A 16,770-nucleotide genomic window follows, 5' to 3' on the forward strand; every position below is an offset into this window, starting at 1 on the left:
ACTACTGTAATAATTAAATAATTAACGAATACTTGACTTTCACGAATCAAGAAAGCGTAGGATCATTATATAGGTCATCAGAAACCCATTTGTACAAATATTCAATTACTAAACCAGGTTGGCCAAGTTTAAGTATAATTAAGTAATTAAGCATATGTTCATGCCTTAACCATTTTCTGAATTTCTTTTAAGTAGCTTGAAGGGTTCGCCATTCATTTTCTTCAATTGTTTTGAGCATATTTATATGAAGTTATAAACCAAAGAGCCATTGTAATCTATATCTATCTTTCTATATATATAAATAAAGGGAGCACACCAAAATGGTGAAGCTTTCGATATCCTAAAATACTAATTTCTTCAATTGTTTCGATATTCTAAAAATGACTAATAAATAAAAAATAAATGTAAAAAAGGTAAATTGCCACAAGCAAAAGCTTGTGACAAGAAGTTAGTATCCTATTAATCAATAATTAATATGTAACAGATTATTTAGACAGCAAAACAAAAGTTTTGGTTCTTCTAAACTTGGAAGACTTACACAAAAGAATGATATGAGAATATAATTGCAGAAAACCAATTGGATAACCGTTCACGAAGCCATGAACATGACTTCTGCATATTTATTAATTTATTAGGGTTTCTTTAGGCGGATTAACATGTGTAAACAATTATTAATTCAAAATAAATACGTTTTTATGTTATTTTCTGAAAAATTATTAGATCCGGGAATGAAAAGACAGGCACATGCAGCAGCTGAATTTGTACAAGAATTATTGTAGCTGATGGTAACACATATTTATATATTAATTAATACGGTGTCGTGAAGTCGTGATGTCGAACTTTGCGTGTCTCTTACCTGCAGAGATGATCGAAAACAGTATTGCCGTCAATAATTTGAGTGAAACTCATCAGGTATATATAAACAGGATTATTCATCATTGCATGTTACTGTTAGCATAGACATGCATGTACATGTAGGTAATTCAGTGGAATTAATTTATAAAAAAAGATAAAGATGTAGGAGCATGCACTAGCTAGAGTTTACTAGCAGTGGTAGATCAAAAGAAAGAATACATTTTTGCTTTAGGGCTTTATAATTAGATTAATAGCTCTATTTATATTCTGCGGTAGCATGTAGGTATAGGTTATATATACCAAAGAAAAAAGAATGATTGACAAGAAACGGGATGTTAAAATAACAATTCCAAATGAATCATGTGATGTTACGTGAGAAATTTAAAATACATGACATGTATTATTAGTCTGGGATGTCACGGTAACGTATCAGATGTGTAAGTAAGTCTTTTTTGAAAGATTGATTGAGAATACATACTTGGCTTTGCAATGTTGCTAAGCAATATAACGAATCATAACAAAGGAGTAAATAAGAGGCTATAAATATAAAGTGAAGAAAAGTTGAAGCGAAAGAAAGAGCCCCGAAAATAAGGCAAGGTGCTGGGAAAGGTTGATACATGGAAGAGACAAAGGGTGGGCTTTAAAACCACGCTTGCTTTGCTATCAAGAGCCACTTGCCAACCCTCCTCCCTCCCTCCCTCCCTCTCTCTCTCTCTCTCTCTCTCTCTCTCTCTCTCTCTCTCTCTCTCTCTCTCTCTCTCTCTCAAACAACCACATCAAATTGATGACAACCTGTTATTATATTTCTCACTCCAAATTCCAATCGATAGGTCCACCTTTACAAGAGATTTTTTAGTGTGCTAAGAATACGATCCAGTACAATAAGTGTTGTATTCACTTGATGTACTGAATCATGTTTCCAACATACTGAAAATTTTCTCCACCTTTACGACTAAACAAAACAAAAACTCAAAGTTTCTATGCAGCTTTTTAGTTCTTTCCCTTATATATTCGAGGTGGTCGTTTTTTCTCTACAATTTCTTATGGTTATATATATGCGCATTATACAAGGAATAGATTCTAACGCATTCCTTTTCTTTTCGTGTAAATCTTTAAATCGAATGAAACAAAAGAAAATTTAAAAATAAAAATAAACATTGATCGTGCCATTTCCCAACTAACTAAAAGGACAGAGTTTACGAATTGTCAGGTTATGGAAGATGATGTCTGAAATAACGTCCTAACTAACTTGGAACGATCGATCAAATAAATATGGGATGATTTATGAGAAGGGACAATACTAAACTCACGTTTCTAAAGTTTTCATTTGAAAAGTTTAGGAATTGAATTGACACGCATCAACTTGATAACAAGTTAGTTAAACCAGAATTATTGTAATCAGGGGAATACGTCAAGCAGGAGGAGCATCTAATTAAGAGTATGCTACATTAGCAATATGAGCACATTATTTTTGTTTTCTTTAGACTATGCATCTATTCATCTCATGAGTTATTATTGGAGAAATTCTAATGAGACGGTCAATTGAAGACTTGTGGTCATCCAAGGAAAACTGTAGATGTGGATGACAAACTATAATCATGATATTGGATTCATCCATGGAAAACACCAAACCATGAGTGGTGAAAACACTGACAAAGGAGTGGATAATTCACTTACAACAAATCATTAGCAAAAAGTCATTTTGTTTGTATTTCACACCATTTTCTTTTAATATGTGGGGAGAGCTCATTTACAAAGTACACCACCAATTCACATCATCTCCATGGAGAGTAAGAAGCTATGTCAAGGCTAGAGAGAAGAGAGAAAAATAGTGAGAGTTATATTTGTACTCTTATTATTTTAGATAATGAAAGAAATTATAGTCACTGTCCCGAGAACGTATACACACTTACCAAACCTCATAAATATTATGTCATATTTACTTTACATATCACTACACATATATAGTCTATATTTCACAACATACACCTATTTCTTCAATTATTCTCAATTTTTCCATTTTCACCTCATTAATTAGAAAATGATCGAAATGGTCCTACCTATTAGACGTATGAGGTCCAACCTATGGAAAGATGATGGACCAAGTACATAGACAGGTAGTCCCCCGGGGGTTATTGTCTGTCTCTCTCCCTCCAAGGTGCGAGACAGATCGATCATACATGGTCAATTAATTTTCACCTATTAATTCAGTCTTTACTTTCATAGATGATAAAGTACACAGTACCATGCAAAAACTTTACTATTCAAATGACGCGACCATGTGCTTCCAGTCCAGACTTAATTTGAGGAATGAGGATCCTTTCTGGATTCTTTTTGTGAGAATTCCAAGGATTATTCAATTATATTCGTTCATCATACATCGTGTGGTTAGAAATTATTGTAAATTTTGTTATTTAAAATTGAATATAAACAGCACCTGACAAAAACTGACCACATAATGTACGATGAACGAATATAATTGGAGGATCTGGAGATCCTCATCTGGAGAGGATCCTCATTCTAATTTGAGAGCTTCTCAACTTCTAACGTTTGACAAATTAGTTAGAGTAGCTAGTATCTTTGTTCGTCTGCATTTAAGTTTAAGGTTTTTCTTTCGTCCTTAGATGAATTTAGTTTAGAATATTATTTTTTTTAATAATAAAAAAAATTATGAGTGCAACCTCTGCATTTTTTTTTTGGTTCAAAGTAACCTCTACATTTTGATGTCTATATATTTACCATCTCCTTGCCTCTTCTCTCTCTCACATTTGTGAAGGCCAGCTAAGATTGAAAACCCTTGCTAGCTAGAAACAAAATTTCGTACAATATCCATGGGCACAGAACATGACATTGGTGATTACTTAACCCTAGTTTCAATCACCAAAACCGTGTCTGTACTCCCAAAAGTTTTGCACCCACCAAAACTTCTCACCCTCTCAAACTTGGACAGGCAGAGTCCAATCCATATGTACTTGGTTTTCTTTTACAATTCTACCTCTGTTGCTCATCACAAAATCAACAATTTGTCGCTTGATGGTGCTGATGATTCGGTTTTCAGAAGCTTGAAGTGTGGATTGGAAGAGACGCTATCGGTGTGGTACCCAGCTGCGGGAAGGTTGAGCTGTGATCACGGAAACAAGCTCAACTTATGGTGCAACAACAAAGGTGCTGTTCTAGTCGAGGCGGAGACGCCGGTTGAGATGTCGGAGCTTGGAGACCTATCACAGTGCAATGAATTTTTTGAGAAATTGGTTCACAAGCCTGTGTTTGATGAAGACTTCTCAGAGATGCCCTTGGTTGTTGCTCAGGTAATTTATATACTGATCATCGAATTTATATTATTTCGATATATTTCCTAATTAAAAGATACAAATCATGTATATATAATATGTTTAAATTAAAACACCAATTCCATCTACCTTTTTATCTATTATACTTCTATATATTCGATTGTTTTTGGATTAATTTATATAATCTTCATTAGGGTTTGTTGGAGTTACATATATATATACATATATACACACACACACACACACACATATATATATATATATATATATAATTTCCATATGTAAGTTAACTTCCGTATCTGAAATTCGTATGCGCTTGATTTAAAACTGAACCTAGTTTTGTTGGGAGTTTCAAAAATGTCAGCTTGCACGCCTCATGTGTAAAAATATAGAGATGACATTTTTAGAGTGACAACTACTCTTGTCCACGAAATTTGAACTGAAGACCGCCTCTGGCGAATTGAACTAAGTGGGCTTGAAATTTCTGTAATGGTTTGGTACTGTAGGTGACCAAGTTTGGTTGTGGAGGCTACTCAATAGGTATTGGTATTAGCCACTCGTTGTTCGACGGACCGGCGGCGTATGAATTTATGAGTGCATGGGCTTCTAATTCTACCATAACTATGAAACAACACAAAGTTTTGGAGATTCCTAAGTTACCAGTGCACGACAGAGAAACACTATTGATGGACAAGTTTGATGAAACTCCAAAAGGGATTAGTACAGATTTACTGCCAAACCGAAACGACGATGGTTCTGCCGTGGTGACAAGGGCTGCAGCCGTGGATCATTTATACCAATTGATCATGCAAGCAGCAGCATCTAATGACCGCATGATCAATTTCCTCAAAAATGGGTCTAATATTTGGAATCAAATTATTGATAGTAATTATGTTCATAAGACCTTTCATCTGAGTGGTGCACTGATTGAGAGTTTGAAGAAAGAAGTTTGTGGTGATGAAATGAGCAGCTTTTCATGTTCATCCTTTGAAGTTGCGGCTGCTCACCTCTGGAAGGTAAATTTCTCAATTAATTGGCGCTCTTGGAGAAAGATAGCAAAATCAAACAAAAGGAAAAACACTAGCTTCCTTAAACTTTCATAAATTAGGCTATTTTTTCTTTTTTCTTTTTTCTTTTTTGAGTAATTTTAAGGGTAATATTAGGGGGACATCTATTTAAAGCATATTTTGTATATCATATGATGTGGTTGTTGATAATTAGATAATTATTATTACTTAAGTGTTGATTAACGTACTGAATTCTTATTAGTTGCACATCTCAGGATTTTAAAATGTGGTTTAAAAAGTTAGTCTATCTAGCATTACTAATAGTAATTATATTTCTCCACAATTCTCAAATCGGAGATGAATTTTCATAAAATTTTGGTATTGGTTAAATTTTTCTTAATGATAAAATGGCTATAAAAACAATTTTTTAGAATATTAAACTGTGATAAACATCTTGAACTTGGATGTCTACGCATATAACATACATTTAGACACATGTATAGCTTACTTTAAAACAAACCAGAAACAAAATTGTTCAAGTTTCTATGAAGATTGGAAGCTATTGAATTGACTAGGGTCCACTTATATAGACCAACTTGGAACCTTTTCTTTTCAAAGTTTAGAATAAAAAAATGTGGGTGAGACCCAAAGAAATTTTTTACTATGCCGGAATAGGTTCAGTACACTAAGTGTTATAATATAATTGGTTACATTTTTTTTTTTCAAAATTTTCACCTATTATATTATTATACTTGGTGCACTGGTCGTGTATAGACACACTGAAAAACCTCTCGTGAGACCGGTTGCAGTAATGTATTGTGTCTGTCTACTCACATTCAAGTTTGAATAACTCGTGTAAAATAGATGTGTGTAAGAACAGTTGACAGTAATATATTGTGCTTGTCTTCCCACATGATCAAGTTCGAATGACTAGTGTTATGGTTGATTGATGTCATGAGCACTGCAGACAAAGACCAAAGCTTTTGGAGTGAGGAAGGAAGCAATGGTGTGCCTGCAATTTTCCGTCGACGTAAGGAACAAGGTGGACCCCGCACTTCCCCAAGGCTTCAGTGGCAATGCATTCGTGCTGGCCTCCGTTGCCCTAACGGCGGCACAGGTGGAGGAATCCACCCACAAAGCCATTATCGAGAAGATAAGAGAAGCCAAGAAGTCTGTCACCAACTCCTACGTGAAGGCATACATGGAGGCAGTTGGTGGGCCACAGACTACTCTGCCTCCTCTCGACGAGCTCACTTTGGTGTCTGACTGGACCAGAATGCCCTTCCACAAAATAGGGTTTTTGAATGAATCAGCAGCATATGCGTCCCCGTTGGCATCTTTGATCCCGCAGGTTGCGTATTTCATGCAAAACCCTAGTGATTGTAAGGGCATTGACATGAGAGTCGGATTGCATCCGCAAAGCGTCAGCACTTTCTCTCGCTTGTTTCATCGTTAACGAGCAGTGAATACGGGCAAATCCGCAACCTCTGTGGCTAAGCTCGGATAGCAAAGGAAGCGAGAGAAATGCTGTTGAGATTAGATTATGTCAAGAATTCGAGTTCGATTGTCCAATCAAATGTACCTAACACAAGACAACTTGCTGAAATTATTGTATTTGTTTGGCGTTTACTTTCTCTTTTTGTTGGTAGTGGGGTGTGAGCTTTTGTCTGAATGTGTTCTGTGGAAAGATAAAATGTTATATTATATAATATGATTATGATTTGCCATATGAGTTGTTCCAAGATAGTGATTTATTCCACGATTTTTTGAAATGGTCGTTTGGTGTGGCACATTACAGCACTAATTAACTAATTAAAATAAGAAAATAAAATTATGGCGAGATGTACTTTTCTTTGGTTACATTGAACAAGTTTGCTGTAATTATGGTAATTTGGTCCAATAATGCAACGCCACGTGAGAGAAATTTTATAAATAACATTGTATTATGGAATCGAAACATTAGGATATCGGTAAATTTGTTTCATATAAATTGCTCTCCAAACTATGCGCTTCTATAAAATTACAAGTGTCATTATCTCAAATCTTTCTTCATATAAAAATAAAAGGTTTTTTAACCAAAGTGATCTTGAGATTGACATAACTTCTCGCCTTGATCTTTGAGATTTAAAATCTATAAAAGTGGTCTATGAGATTATCCACCATCAATGATTTTGGTCATTCAATAAAAATATCCGTTCAATTGAGGTTTTTTATTTTTTATTTTTTGTCAAATTAACCCCTCCCCTTAAATTGATGAATTCTTCAATTTAACGAAGATTTTTCACAAAAAGACCAAAATGGTTGACGGTAAACCAACTCAGAAACTATTTCAATCGATTTTAAATTTCAAAGACCAAAGTGACGAGTTATGACTATCTCATGAACTATTTTAGCTAAAAACCCTAAAATAAAATAAAAAATGGTAAAATAATTAGAAAGTGTGCCAATTATGCAGAATTAATTAAACTAAAGGGAAGCAAAAGCATGTTTAGTCAAAGAGACATGGTTAACTAGTGCACCATAATACATTGTCGGGGCTTGAACGACACTGCCTCTTCATCATACAGATTAAACAAAGCCCTTATTACTCAGGCAACTAACTAGAGAGATTGGACACTAATTCTTGCTACTCAAATACAAAACTTGAGATCAATGTAGACAAATACGAACACAAATACGTAGAACCGCTATCTCAACGAGTATTCTACACGGGGATTGAACCTTCCTCCCGGTGATTTCGCCTATCTCCTTTCCTGCATCACCAAGTTCATGTTGAGTTTTCAAACAAGTAAAAGGAAAATACGATAATCGTAATGCAACAAATTCTTCAGTTCAATGTAGCGAATAAGCAATGATTTCTAAGTTTTCCGTAATCAATGAACTAGTATTTGTCCATACGATAGAAAGTTAATCCCATGTAGATGAGCAAGAAGCCTTCCTAATAGCTGTAGCCTATACATATATGCGGCAGGTAAACAATGAGATATAATTTCATTCTGTCTCGTCCACCAGCAGGCCCATGAATTCTTCAGATCGGGCCGGCAGGCGGGGCGGACGGGGTGTTAGTGGATCTGACAGTAAAAGAGGCCGGTAGAAAAGCTCCTTACCTGTTTGATCATTGAGCTCACTAACTCATCCAACGAACCAGCATTGTGGGGGACATAACCCCCCTGTGGCTTTCGTTGGTCCATAAGGTACCCCTGCTGCTTCAACTTCAATGGTGCATCCATAGTTGATATTTCAACACCATCATAGTTCATGAGTAAAGGGTCAAGAAAATTTGGTTGTCCGATCAAATTGAACTCGCTGTTTCTTTGGAAGGCTGAACTTCTGGTGTCCAAATTCTGGTGGGAAGGAGCCACATTATCATTGACAGGCATCAAATTGTTCATTGAGCTACACATGACATCTGACTGGAACGGGGAATCCTGCTTTGGCTCATCCCACCCCAGAAACAGGTCATTGTTAATTGTTGGATCCGAATTATTGCTCATTGTAGATGCCGGGATCTGTGATCCTATTCTTGAATCCTGCAATTGACAGGGGATTGAATTAATAGAAGAAACAATAATCTGAGAGCTCCAAATTTGCGAGGACATTAACAGGCATATCATCCTTCAGGTTACTTACAAGGAGAGTAGGTTGTTTAAAAGAGTCGACCGCTGAGAAAGAATTTGACCGGAACGCAGATGGCTGAGCAGCGGTTGGCCAGTTGTCATTCAACCGTCCGTGATCCAGAAATGGAGGTGCCAGTACTGGTTTTAAGGACGGCATTGATACGGAAGACTGCATTACATGATTTCTTCCAACTTCGGAATCCCGAGTATGTCTTAACATTGTGTTGTCTGTAAGACCAAAAGGATCATTTGACCTATTCGTCACTTTTGTATCTGTAAAACCACTGGAATCGGGATAAATTGGTGCGCCATAGGTAGAACCCCTATTATGTTGTTGATCAAGTTCCAAGTGTGGCGGAAGCATATTTCCATTACGGTTTCCAGGAAACATGACTGGCTGATCATTAATGGTGTTGCTTGGATTCTGTACATGACCCAATTGAAACATTCCGGATGAAGGAAGGCAATGCAGACCCACTCCAGCAGGAGTGTTCAATCTACCAATCATCCCACTAGGCGGGAAGGATCTGTATCCATTGTTATGAAACTGCGCAGGTCCAGTCAATGTATGGTAATTTCCAACTCCATTCATAGAAGCCGTTCGCAAATATGAAGAATCCGAAGTGCCTAAGGCTGCCACCATATTAGCTTGTTGGTTTGCCACACAGCTGATTCTTTTCAGGTAGAGCCTATATTTCTGCAACGAAAAATAATAATAAGCTTCGTAGAATAGAAGATAAAGATTGTAGGGAACTAAGGATATATCAGAATTTATACCTGGAGATGGCTTGCAACATTTTCTCTTGTAAGCTTTTCAACATTCATCAAATCTAGAATCTTTTTCGGTACAGCCTCTGCATACAAAACAAAAATTTAAATGAAACAATTAGTATCTAACGGTTTTGTGTGAGAAACAAAAGTTAGGAAAAAGAAAAAATATGACAGATTCCAGATACATTTTTTTTTTAGGTCGAATCAAGTATTCACTATTAGGAGTCTCAAAGCTAGGCTATAAGTTCTGAATTCATATTAAGGTTTCAAAGGTACGGGGATATTTTCAAATAGCCTTGAACAAGGATGAAGAACATACTGTCAATGCCCAACTGATTCACAGCGGCCACAAACTTGCGATGCAGATCCACAGACCAAACAACACGAGGTTTTTTCTGGGTTGAAGGATCGTCATTTTCATATTCATCCTCATCATGATCCTCATCCTCGCCATCATTCTGATCCTTACGTTTCTTATTGAGCTTTGCATTCTGATCTGAATTTCCTGTGCCTACTGACCCCACTCCTCCTTCGCCACATCCAGCAGACTTGTCTTGATTGCCAGAGTTCTGGTCCTTTGAATCAACCTTCTTTCTCCTTATCACGTGTTGCCAGATGTTCTTCAGCTGCTCAATTCGAACGGGTTTTAGGAGGTAATCGCAGGCTCCATGGGTGATTCCCTTCATCACAAGCTTGTGATCCCCATTTACAGACAACACTAAGAACATGTTTACATTCATAATTAGTAGTGAATCCTAACTTAAAAACAAAAGCTGCAGATCTAAGATACTTCAAAATTTCAGAATCTAAACGCAACAAATATATGAGATTTGCGCAGTGCAAGTTGGCTTTACTTATAACAGGGAGATCCATCTCAAGCCCGACAAGCTCAAGCAGCTTGAATCCATCCATGTCTGGCATATGCACGTCACTGATAACCAGATCAAACTTATCCTTGTTCTCTCTCAACAACTCCAATGCAGTGATTGCCTGACTCGTCGTCGTAACTGCAAAATCCATCAAATGATACTATAAACACACCAATTTTCTACAGGAAGAAAGTCAAACCTTCAGATGCTAAGGTAGACCAACCAAAATATACCAATCTATCATAATCCAACCAAACCTAACAAAAACTATGACTGTATCTATAGACAATGAAACAGAGAATTCAAATTCAACCTAATTGATTTGGGAATCCATTTGCTCTTCAATATCTAAGCGATATTCTCATTTCTAACTTCAAGCAACAATACATTATTTTTTTCCTCCTAATTTTAGAAAAGAGAATCAACATTTTAGACGCAAATTATTATAACAAGAAATCACAGAATTAGAGAGAAAAATATAAAATTGACTGACAAAATCTAGTCAGCAGATATATATCTAAGAACACAATTGAAATTTAGTAACAAAAATCACAAAATCTAAATAAAAACACCATTTTATCCCAGTAAAGAAAATAGCTTGATAACAAAGCAAAAATAAATCAGAAGATTCTTGATGGAAAACCCAATCGACAAACCATGATATTGGCATCGACGGAGCAAAGCCTCTAAGAGCTTGAGGCAAATGGGATCATCGTCCACGGCAAGCACACGCATCCCAATGGGAAACTGATCTCTGGGTTCGTCGAGTACCCGCTCAACGGTCATGTTTTCAAGCAGAGAACTTCACAAAAACCCCAAGCAACAAAATTTGGAGGAGAGAGAAAAGTTTGAATCTTGGAGCCTTTTACTACTGGTTTTGACAAACCCAGCAAAACCCAGAACTTAAAAAACCACAAAGATGCAGAGAAAATGATTTGATGAGATGAGTGATTAAAGAGAGAGAGAGAGAGAGAGAGAGAGAGAGAGAGTGAGAGAAACGGAATCTGAAGTTATCTGTATGGACTGAGAAATTAGAGTCCTCTCCTCTGTTGGCTTTCCTGAAATGGACCCTGTTTTTCCTGGTTTTTGGGTTCAGCAGAATCTCAGTATTTGATATCAGAATTTAATTTTGATTTGAGTTTTTTTTTTCTTTTCCTTCTATTGATATTATTGTGTTTTGACTTTTTTTTTAGAAGGAATTAGAGTTTTTGTCTACGAGAAAATAATAACAAATTAGAAATTTTCCAAAAATGGAACATAAGAATTCGCATTTAAGCACATATGGAAAAAAGAGAGAACCTTATCCTACCAAGTTGGTTCTTTTTATTTGCAATTGAAAGATTTAACTGCAGATTCTGAAATGATTTAAGAGAGCTTTAACGAAAAACTCCCGGGACTGTTTACTTTAACGAAAAATCATAATTTTACACTAAAAAGTCAATTCAGGTACTATTCACTTTACCCTTTATTTTGTCCTTATCGTTAAAACTCAAAGTTTTCAAACATTTTTCATTAGTTTTCCTATGATTTAATCGCTTCACATTGGGTAAAATCTTTTTTTAATTTTATTCTTGATAAAAATCTTATTTAAATTTTTTCCTTTTTGATATTTTATTTTGTCAAAATTTCCTAGTTAGGTCATTTTAATGGATAAATTAGAATTAGATGCATCATTTTAGATTTTTCTAAATTAAACATATGTTACTTTTCAACTTTTGATTAAAGTGTTTTTACTTTTAATTAAACTTTATATTCGAGGTATATTCTTAATTTAAGTATTTTATAAATTCTTTTAAATCCATTTCTATGTAAAAAAAATGCACTCAATAATATTCATTAATTTATTGCTATTTTTATGGAATCTCATCCCTTCCTCAATTTAAGGATTCAATTATATCTACTGGGGTTCAAGATTAATTGGATGAAATATAGTTTTTCCAATTTCCAACTCAACATTTTATATAGATTATAAAAAAACAAGAGTCGTTTATAATTAAAATTGAGATGTAGACTAGACTGCCTAATTTCATGCAACTGAAAATAAATTTGAATTTTTTAACAACTACTTATAGTAGAAACGTGAACTAAGAGTTTTCACATTTTTATTTTTATTTAAAATGAGTCCTTATTCCAATAATTAATTATTAAGAGTTGACAAAATATTTTTTAGTGCAATGTTTTAATGTGAAAAGTTATCTTTTTTTTGGGTTACACAACTTACACATAACGTATCATAAGTTTTGTACGTACCAAAATAAGGATAATACAATGTACTAATAACTTGGTACGTACTAAATAAAGAATTGCATAACGTACCAAAAGTAATATTTATAACGTATCAAAATACTAATGCGTACCCAAATTAAATTTATATAATGTACTAAATGATTGGTACGTTATATTTAATATATTTGTTTGGTATGTTATGTTTAATATATGTGCATGTTATATTTCATAATTATATGTTAATAGGATGTTTATGTGTTTTTAGAATTTAAAACAACAAATTATTTGAATAAGAAAAATTTATTTTGAACGAATTATGATAAGATAAGATAGGATGTTTGTGGTGATTTTAGAATATTTGTGATATTATTTTCTGAACTAGTTGGTTAATTCAATACAATAAAAATCATAATTTTTAATAAAAAATTAGTAGAAGAATGTTTGATCAAAAGTTTAAAAGTTATAGATGTTTGATTAAAAACATTCAAATTTAAGGCATTTATATCAAAATGCCCCCATTTTAATATATGTGTTATTAGATTTCGTTAAAAAATTTACATGAAGAGATATTTGAACATGGCGTCGCACATCATTTGACTAAGTATACCTTCACTATTGATGTGCGTTTAGAGTGGTTTGAGTAGTCGTTTGATATTATTCACAGTAGTCTTTTAATCTTTTAGACCATGGTTGAAATTTGAGCTAATAGCCGTACATTATGTATTTATCATATTTCAGTACATAAATTATACTTTCTCTGCACCATTGAGATTATTTTAAAAAAAAATTATTTTGACATTTTTTTTGTCGAGATGGGGATTTACGAACCCGAGTAATCTTTATCCAACACATTCTTAGCACATAGATCATATGATACTGTTAACTGTTAACATTCTATATTTGGTTGCAATATCTTCTTGTCAAATCATTCTATATAGTCTCATATTAGCATAAATGGAGAAGAAAAATAGATGATACAAGAACGTTAACTTGGTTATGAATATTGTTAAACACACAGTATTACTAATTCATTCATATTTATAACACTTGTATTTATTGTAATACATTTATAAAATATAGCATCGTGAATTTAGTAGTCATGTGACATCACCATAACACCTACAAATGTTCGAAACCGCATATTGAGTAATTTTCTTAAATAAGTCAACTTTCTCTGCTGTTATATATTAGTTATTACTTATTTCAAAACATATTTAAATTATTTTCTCTCTCTTCTTTGTTCCTAAGGGTGAGTATATTATTATTATTATTATTATTAGCAAAGAGTTGGTAACCCTAATACTAACTTCTTGGATAAATAGAATTCAATACTTTGTTTTTTTTTTTTTAATATAGGTCTATTTTAAATTAATTTAAGTTCAAAAAACATTGATTCAAACTTCAATACAGGTGCATAGCTCTAATCAACTTAGTTATTTTGAAACTTGCACTAGAATTCAATACTTTATGAATGGGAAGTGGGACATAAGAAGTAAGGAGCTACTGTGGTTACTTTTAATCGATGAGAAATGCTAAGGGAAAGATTTTTTATGGACTACATCACTTCATAGTTTAATTTTCATGTCAATATTATAAAACATTATGTAAAAAAATATGTGGTGGTAGAAAGTTAATCAAGAGTTCCACTTTTAAAAGAGTTTTCTGAGCATTTCTTAAAACCTAATTAAAAAACTTAAGACACAGTACCACCAAATCGATCACACCTAAGTGATAGAGACAAATCCAAAACCTTGTGAAAGGTGGGGTGGAGTTGAGAAAGAGACCCATAGAGCATGATGATTGTTAATGGAAGCTGAGCCAATCCTAATACATGCAAGAAAAAGTTGGCAAATCACCTTAATGCTGAATGGAATGCGCACTAAATATACACTTTCAATTGTTTGTTTTAGTGGAGAAAAACGTAGCATATTGTGTCTGGAAAGTTATATCTTTTGCTACATGTACCATCTTTTGGAACATACAGATATATATATATATATATATATATATATATATATATATATATATATATATATATATATATAGTTTATACCTAAGAACGAATTCAAAATTAGTGATGAATGAGAATGAGAGCGAGAGCAAGAGCAAGCACGACCAATAGTCATAATTAACGAAGAATTTAGTAACGATCAGTAATAATCACCATGTATTATTGGAACAGATTGTTGTTAAGTAATGTATGATATTTGCTTCAACTTGATTGTAAAAGTTGTGTGAAGTTATATGATTATTAAACTAGTGCAATATTATCTTAACATCAAAGATTAAAGTTAAGTTATTCTTACCGCATCTTGGAGGATCGTGCAAGCATTATCGGGCTCAAAACAAGCCACCAATGAGCTTATTTATTTATAATAATATGATTATCAAAAGCACCATCATTGACTAAGCCAACTGCATTAATCTAATGGAGCATGATAAGAAAAGCTTATCACTCTCCCTTGTTCTATACGAATATAATATATATTTTTTTAGCCAAAATGAACTTTGATATTAGCATAATTATTTACTTTGGTCATTGAGATTGAAAATCAATAGAAGTAGTCATGAGTTTGTACACTATCAATTATTTTAATCATTCCGTAAAACATTTATGTTAAAATGATTGGTGGTGGACAAACTTATAGACCACTTCTATTAATTTTTATTGTCAGAAATAATAATAAAGAGTTATGATAATCATAAAAATCATTTTAATTAACAAGTTAATACAATATAATTTGCCTGGTTATGACAATACATTATTTAGAAGATTCATGCTGGTGCAAAATCTTAAGATTCCTTGCTTTTTGAGTCACATGACATGACTTTCCATCTGGCATGATTGTCTATTTTAAGATGATAGGCTAGCTAGTGAGGTAGGGTTTTGAGGAGGGGGGGTTAGGACATTGTGCAAGTTGGCCTAAATATAAGGCTTATGGACGGTGAAGCTTAGCTAATCTCGTCTCCCATAAGGCATAAGGGATATATGCTCACTATTTAAAAAACATGTTGAGTGACTTTCCTACAATCTTCCTTTATCAGAATCTATTACCTCATCAAAATCTTGTTCTACTTCATCATCACATATGGCTCACTGGCTTGGCTGACTATTATGGGGAGAGAGATGATGTGTTTTTTAAAATTTAGTATGAGTAGAGGTAGCCAGACATGTCGTAAACTTAAACGTGTTAATTTGAGCAATTATTTTATCGTTTCTTATATGTTGTAGGTGATTTTATGTATTCAAGTTTTACTGTACAAACTTATACACAGTGACTAATTGTAATTGTTACTTTGAAATTAATATAGAAATTTATGAAAAAGTAATAATCATGATTGACAAGCTAACAAAAAAGACTATTCACTAAAATATATTTCTCTCTATTTGGTTTCGAGTGTTTCCTTTATAAAAACAAAGAATATATGAAATTATTAGTTTGTAATACTAATAACAATTTTCTAAATAAATTCGTTTAATGGGTTAGCCCAACTTTAATTTTGAGTTGGGCCCGAATTGTAAATGTGTCACAAACACATGGAATATATCAAACACATGCAGCAAAGAAAAGGTCTATAAAATCTCTCTGGATTTAATGGGAAATTGAAAATTTTGAATAATGGGAAACTTCAAGATTCGGATTAGCATTCTTCATCAAGTCCAGAATCTTCTCTAGTTCAGCCTCTGCATGCATCGAAACAAATTTAATTAATTATAAGGAATTAGTAGTAATTTAACCTTGATTTAAGGCTAGTGATTATAACTTTCATCTTTTATTTTACTGCGTGCATTTTCTTACAATGCGAAAGCATAAATAATTATAAAATAATCAGTTCGGACTTCACATACATAGAAAATCGCTAAAATCCTAATTCGTTGTAGAACAAAACCTTTTAAGAGATTGAAGAACATACTTTCATGGCCGCCCAACTTATTAATAGCAGCAACAAACACTCGTTGCTGTTGCACAGTACAAACCCTAGTCCAAATGAATTTGTGAACTGGATTTCTGGTGCCGACTACAAACCCTAGTCCAGCAGCTCCTTCAGTACCACTTCCAACATGATCAGACATGCTTTGTTGTTGGAGAGATTCTTGTGTTCCGACGTTCGTATTTGGCCACCAGCCTCAAGG

General features: G+C 33.8%; 2 protein-coding genes across 2 annotated transcripts; one reads left to right on the plus strand and one right to left on the minus strand.

The window, feature by feature from the left end:
• Positions 1-3,601: 3,601 nt before the first annotated feature.
• On the plus strand, positions 3,602-6,879 carry LOC126631856 (brassinosteroid-related acyltransferase 1-like). Its single transcript, XM_050302044.1, is given in 4 exon segments — positions 3,602-4,163; positions 4,652-5,161; positions 6,120-6,593; positions 6,595-6,879. Coding segments are annotated over 4 exon segments (1,485 nt in total). The 5' UTR covers positions 3,602-3,686; the 3' UTR covers positions 6,619-6,879.
• A 760-nt stretch (positions 6,880-7,639) lies between these two features.
• Positions 7,640-11,561, minus strand: LOC126631855 (two-component response regulator ARR12-like). Its single transcript, XM_050302042.1, has 7 exons — positions 11,066-11,561; positions 10,395-10,547; positions 9,860-10,258; positions 9,547-9,623; positions 8,783-9,466; positions 8,260-8,682; positions 7,640-7,905 (listed from the first exon to the last, which is right to left on the minus strand). Exons 1-7 carry the CDS (start codon positions 11,193-11,195, stop codon positions 7,894-7,896), a joined length of 1,878 nt encoding a protein of 625 aa, XP_050157999.1. The 5' UTR covers positions 11,196-11,561; the 3' UTR covers positions 7,640-7,893.
• Between the last annotated feature and the right edge of the window lie 5,209 nt (positions 11,562-16,770).

The sequence above is a fragment of the Malus sylvestris genome, chromosome 8, assembly GCF_916048215.2.
Source record: "Malus sylvestris chromosome 8, drMalSylv7.2, whole genome shotgun sequence".
Lineage (NCBI taxonomy): Eukaryota > Viridiplantae > Streptophyta > Magnoliopsida > Rosales > Rosaceae > Malus > Malus sylvestris.

Excerpts from the sequence above, each read along its gene's own strand:
- LOC126631855 (XM_050302042.1), bottom strand. The coding sequence starts at position 11,195 with ATGACCGTTGAGCGGGTACTCGACGAACCCAGAGATCAGTTTCCCATT. Across the intron at positions 10,548-11,065 it reads CCGTCGATGCCAATATCATG|TTACGACGACGAGTCAGGCA; the intron begins GTTTGTCGATTG and ends TGGATTTTGCAG. Across the intron at positions 9,624-9,859 it reads GAATCAGTTGGGCATTGACA|AGGCTGTACCGAAAAAGATT; the intron begins GTATGTTCTTCA and ends TTTTGTATGCAG.